The sequence below is a fragment of the Pygoscelis adeliae genome, unplaced genomic scaffold (assembly GCF_000699105.1).
Source record: "Pygoscelis adeliae isolate BGI_AS28 unplaced genomic scaffold, ASM69910v1 Scaffold38, whole genome shotgun sequence".
Lineage (NCBI taxonomy): Eukaryota > Metazoa > Chordata > Aves > Sphenisciformes > Spheniscidae > Pygoscelis > Pygoscelis adeliae.
In genome coordinates, this window is record NW_008825614.1 from 1,221,518 (window position 1) to 1,227,349 (window position 5,832).

Below are 5,832 nucleotides of genomic sequence, written 5' to 3' on the forward strand. Positions count from 1 at the left end.
GGAAGGGCTGTCAGCATGTTATGGGTGCTAAGAAGTGAAACAAGAAATATAAAACTGCACGGAGGACCAAGAAAGAGCTGCAAGACTGAATTCAGAAGAAAAGGAGCACAAAAAAAACCCTGTTGTTTAAGTAGTTTACTGCGAGTTCAGATGTTAACAGGTCTATGTGAAATCTATGATTGTCTGCAACATCACTAATCTAGGTATTTTGAACTATACACAAAGACAAGGCAAAGCCCTCACCTCCCTGAAGTTAATGACAAAACTTGCATGGACTAAAGCAGGGCTAAGATTTCACCCATAACAATCATATGAATAAAAGGAGCTTTTGTTACACTTTTTATGTCTACTTTTCCCTTCTTTGTTATTATTCTATTCATTGGTAGGAGGCAAAAGCAATCCTGCTGGTATTCAGAAACATTATTTACAATTTCTGTACCAAGAGAAAGAGTAGGTCAGATTGTGGTAAATGTTTCAATTGATTTAGCCTGTTTTTCTACTTGCACAAGCTTCTTCAATAGTATTAATCATTCATGAGAGATTGCTAAACTCTTCTGAGGAACCATTTTCTAAGGATAGCTTATTTTCAACTACCTGCTTAGGTGCTGAACTTCTATCATGCAGCTGATTGTCTAAGCCCTCCAGTAATAGGATTCGTTACTGGTTAGAAGTTTAAACAGCATATTGTTGAGTACCAAGTGGATACTAATAAATAACTTATTTTCAGCCAACTAAAAAACATTCAGCTTTTTAGACCAGTGAACAAATTCATGGGTGCGCAGGAACTGTCTGAATATTCACAAAGAATGGCTAAGCCTCAACAAATAAAGCAACGTACATTTGGCATTTTCATTTGTAAAAGTATTTCTGAACCCACATTTGTTTGTTTGTACTTTTGCTACCATTTGCCAGCTCTATAAACAAAAGATGTTTCCCAGTGCTAACACTCAACTCATTTTACTGTTTGCATTTCAATAGTACCTAAAAACCCCCAACACAGACCATAAGCTAATACACTGCCCCCAAAAACTGAGTGTTCGCTCACCACCCTGGTAGATTTGTTAGTCTTCAGACTTTTTTAATATAATATCTAATTTATGCAAAAGAATGTACATAAGCATTCACTAAATAGACATATAGCATTCAATCAGTCATAATTACTGGGTTTTTTAACTGCAGAAATCGGGGCCTACGTTTGTAAATTACCAAATCATATTAAATACCAAAAATGTGAATGAGGTGATTATTTTTTCAGTCTTCCTAAAGGGAAAAAAGTTTCCTTTAAAAAAATGAAAACCAGCCTTCTGATCTGAAGATAAGGCTGCTTCTCTCTTTAATAAACACAATAAAATGGTGCAGACATTTTTATTCCCTATAAAAATACTTTACAGTAGAATTTTATACTTAATTTATTTGTAATAGCTTACTGTTTTGCTCTTCCTTCTGGCTCTAAACTTTATGGCAGGTTTCATTTTGTAATTATAATTCTCCACTTTACATTACAAGTAAATCATTTAGAGCAGTTAATTTTACTGATGTTTTCATTATATAAGAAGTCAGAAACAAACACATTATTTTAATTACTCTTTAAGCACTTGGCATCTTCAGCACATCGGTATGAAAGTAAGTTGTCGGATGGGCGCCCACACTATTTTATTTATTGATGTGATTTTTCCCTTGTATGTAGCTGTAGTATAACTAACGAAACAGTATGTGTTGTACAGATACAGGCTTGGTATTTTCAACAGCTATTTACATCAATAAGCAAGTGCACAATGCAAACAAACATTAAGATTGCAGAAAGTACCATCCTTACAGCATCTCTTATTTTATTACCACTGCTTGTTGTTGATTTCTCTTTTTAATACGTAAGTACTGTGTATTAAAGTTATGCTAGTGGAGTGATCTTTCTCCCATCCTTTAACAAAGTACTTACACCTTCCAAATGGACTGATTTTGTGTCACTACAGTATTATTATTAGAAAGGCAGCAAAACAGTGCTCTTTGAATTCTTTTTGACTGGTCCATCAAATACCACATCGACAAGGCAATAACAATTCAGAAGGCTGTGCTAGAACAATAACAAAACTATAATACTTACATTTGCACATGTGGGGGCTGAAAACGTCCCTGGTTAATGTTGTAGAACGTGAAAGCCTGTGTGGGGTTGGAGCTGTACTCATCCACTTCAATTATGAGTCTACTGTGCTGATGCCTTCTAGCTGCCATAATGTGCGACTGGGCGAAAGCCATGCTTGCACTACGTAGTTCGGCTTTTTCAGGCGATCATATCTGCTATCTTCCTACATCGATGGAAGAAGACCATGACATCTCCTTAACTAATCAGCACATTCCCCTTTGAAAAACCTAAAAGCAGATTGAAGAGATGGAGCATAACTGTTTGACAGTTAATTTGTTTGGAATTTGCTTTATTTAATATGAGATGGAGATGAAGATGAAGGGGGGATACGGAGGGACAAAGACACACAGCTCAAAGAACTCATCACAAACCTTTCCAACTCAGCAATTTGATGAACGTACTTTAGTTGGGGGTGGAAAGCAGGGAGTGGAAGTAAACTTGCTAAAGAACACAGGGGCAACTTGCTCAAGTATTTCAGACATTTAATACAAATCTAAAAGACAAGGCAGACATTCTTCAGAATGGCGCGTCACATAATAGTGTTTCTTCAACATAATCATTTACTTTCCCCTCTTTTTTTATTGCATTGCTGAATGCTTATTCCCCATCCTCCTTCAAAAAAACCCCACCAAACCTGAAATTGAATAAACGGTTGTACACGACCAAAATGTGGGTTAATTAAACAAGAATCAGTTTAACCAATTCTTCAGAAAGTCTGTGCCATTTATTACGGGGAAGCATTGCAAGTGGTTGTTCCTTACATCCCAAGGAAAAGAGCAAACGGCCTTCTGTGCACTTGCTCCTGGTTTTATAGTATCACTGAAGGAACTCCTGACACAGATATGAAGGGCTCCCCCCTTCAAACACATTCTCTTCTCAGCCAGCACTAGCCCAACGTTCGGGATTCACTGGAAAAGAAAGTGATTGAAAGGCTAACACACAGTTAAATGTTATTAAATATTAAAAAAGTAAAATCCATACAGGTTTTATGTTTGGGAATAAATTTTTCCCTGAAGGTTATGCAAGTCTAGAACAGCAGCACTGAAAATGGGCAGAAGAACAGCAAAGTGAAACCAACTGGAATGCAAAGAGTATCCCCTAGAAACAACAGAAAGTAATTTAAATGTGAATTTTACTTTTATTTCCCAGTTTTAATAAAAAATGGATTATAAGCTATAAAGGTGGGTATTTTTACAGTATAATTCTGCATCCTTTTTAGAAGTTGTCTGTCTTAAATATTTACTTTCATGCAAGCGAGGGCTCTTTTCTTCTAGGGAATATAAGTAATCTGCTTCAGAAGATGTATTCCATGAAAAGCCATGCTAGAATGCAGCAATTCATATGTGCAGTTTCTGGAAAGCAGGACTAGAAGTATTTTGTGACCTTGCTGATGTGCCTTACTTCCATTCTGAAGGGACCACTGCCAAGAGTGATGGATGAGGGAGGTCTTCATAGTCACTCAAATTTTTAAAGCTATTTACAGGTACTTCGGTCCAATTCAGTTCTAGTGGCAGTCAAACACCTAAACATCTTTAAAAATCTGGGCTTCAGTCCTTTGCTTAACTACTACAGATGTTAAGTGCTCCAAGAAGCTGCGGTGTATTTTTGTTTTGGGAAATCTTGTCCTTAGGAAACTGAAATGAGAGATTCAGCTCAGTTTTGTTACTTGCTGAATGGCTGTAAAATGATGACAACTTGCTGTCACTAACAACCCGCAGGAAAACAGTCTGAGAATAAAAGAGCAGATTCCTTCACGCCCTCCCCTAGAATTGAGTGGTAAGGAAATGGTAGAATAACAACAAAGAAAATTTTGGATTTAAAACACTCTCAGATGCCACGTTCAGGCTACGGAACAAGCAGCGGCACAAAGGAATGTGCCAGAGCAGGGGGAGGGAAGGGAGGTACGATCCTTGTAAGAATAATCAAGTACAAATTGCTGCATTTAGGAAATAAGAAATTATGATGGCAGATGTGAAGAACCCTCCCTGAGGAGCTTCCTGTATTAAATGATGCATTTGTAAAGAAGTTTGAATAGGCAAGGTCAGAGATTTTATAGGGGGCAAACTGTTCTAAGTGAACCTACTTCTGTTTGAAAGAAGCTATTAGAACTGGTGACCTCTACAAATATTCTCCAGTAAGATTAATAATTTATGATTTCACAGGTCTACATAAGGATTTCAAACTACCTGAAAAACACAGCTTTTGTTTTATGATTCAGGGGTTATGCCCACTTTACACACAACTGAACTGCAGTTACAAAGGAGTTAAGGCACTGCCTTAGGGACCTAGAATCTCCCTTTGGCCTTAGTAAGTTCTCAGGAGCTCACAGCCTTCTGTCAGTCTCCTCTTTGGGTCCTATCTTTTATGACTTCTCTCAAGTTATACATCAAATCTGCTGCAGAAACAGCAGATGTATGCAGGTACCCCAATATCCACTCTTAAGCTCTGCTTCCCCTTTCTGGGTAAGTGGAAAATAGCACTTACCAACACAAACTAACTCAAAAGCAAAAATTTGTTTGCAAACAGAAACAAATCACAGCCAGCACACCGCTGATATACCCTTTAGTGCTGAAGAGTTCTTTTAAGCAGGGAATCAATCCTTGCACATGGGAGAGTGTATGAATCACACCATTAGGCTAGCTCGAGAGGATGCTAGCCACAGACGTTCAGCAAGAAGTTCACCATCTAAACATGTAGAAAATGGGAAGACAACGTATTTCACTGGAGGTAAGGGAAAAAAAAGGAAAAAAAAAAGATATGCCACAGCACTGCTAAGCCTTCTGCCAAATGACAGTCACCCAATATCCACCCTGGACACATAAAAAGCATCCAAGACTGGAGGAAAAAAAGAAAGAGCCAGATCCTGCAATGAAAATAAAATAACTGGCAATCATATGAATAGCCTGTGCTAAACAAAAATCAGATATGTAACACACATAATCAGTAGGCATAATTCAATAGCAAGCTTAATTCAAGCTCATTTCAGAAACATACACAGATGTCTTTGAACCTTACCTTTCAGTCTAGGGTTTTCTTCCTGCATAAGTGGTTGGCTGACTACTAACATTCTTGGTGTTCGACAGAACAAGCTGTCTCTTTCCAGCTTGACTGATAACCAGACTGACACCCATTACTCCCCTCTTTCTGCTTCCATTTCCAATCGTCCCCCAAATCGTAACTTTTTCTTTCTTTTAATATTCTGAAATTTCTTCCTTTCCCAAACTAGAGTATAAAATGCAGCAGGGAAATAATTATCTGCTTCTATAGCATGCAAGTTTTAAAATTATATGCCCAGCATTACCAACACAGAGCATTAAGACTCAGATCCCCACAGCAACAACATGCTAACCATCCTCTTCCCCCAGACTTATGGAGCTGCGGGATGTCTGCCAGGGAAAAACAGAGAAATGTAAAAAGGACTGCAAGAACATGAATACTAAAATAAATATCACAAACCTGGCTGTTAGAATCACAGACTGAGAAAAAGCTATTAAATCAGCTAAGCCATCTTCTTACTGATGGCAGGAATGTTCTCCATACATTATTTTTCTGCTGCTTTCTACAGCATGTGTTCAAATGTTCACCGAGCTCTGACCCAAAGCCCACTGCGTACAATGGACACTGCTCCATCGTCTTCAGAAGATGCATCAGGCCATAAACTATGTGGATTGCAACATCTCTCCTGAGGAAAT

General features: G+C 38.0%; 1 protein-coding gene across 1 annotated transcript in view; it reads right to left on the reverse strand.

Moving 5' to 3' along the window:
* The window catches only part of MPPED1 (metallophosphoesterase domain containing 1), a 48,733-nt gene extending 46,366 nt beyond the window's left edge, over positions 1–2,367 (reverse strand). The window contains exon 1 of the mRNA XM_009332798.1: positions 2,102–2,367. Within this exon, the coding sequence (XP_009331073.1) occupies positions 2,102–2,253 (152 nt within the window). The 5' untranslated portion in view covers positions 2,254–2,367. The remainder of the gene's footprint in view (positions 1–2,101) is intronic.
* Positions 2,368–5,832: the final 3,465 nt, after the last annotated feature.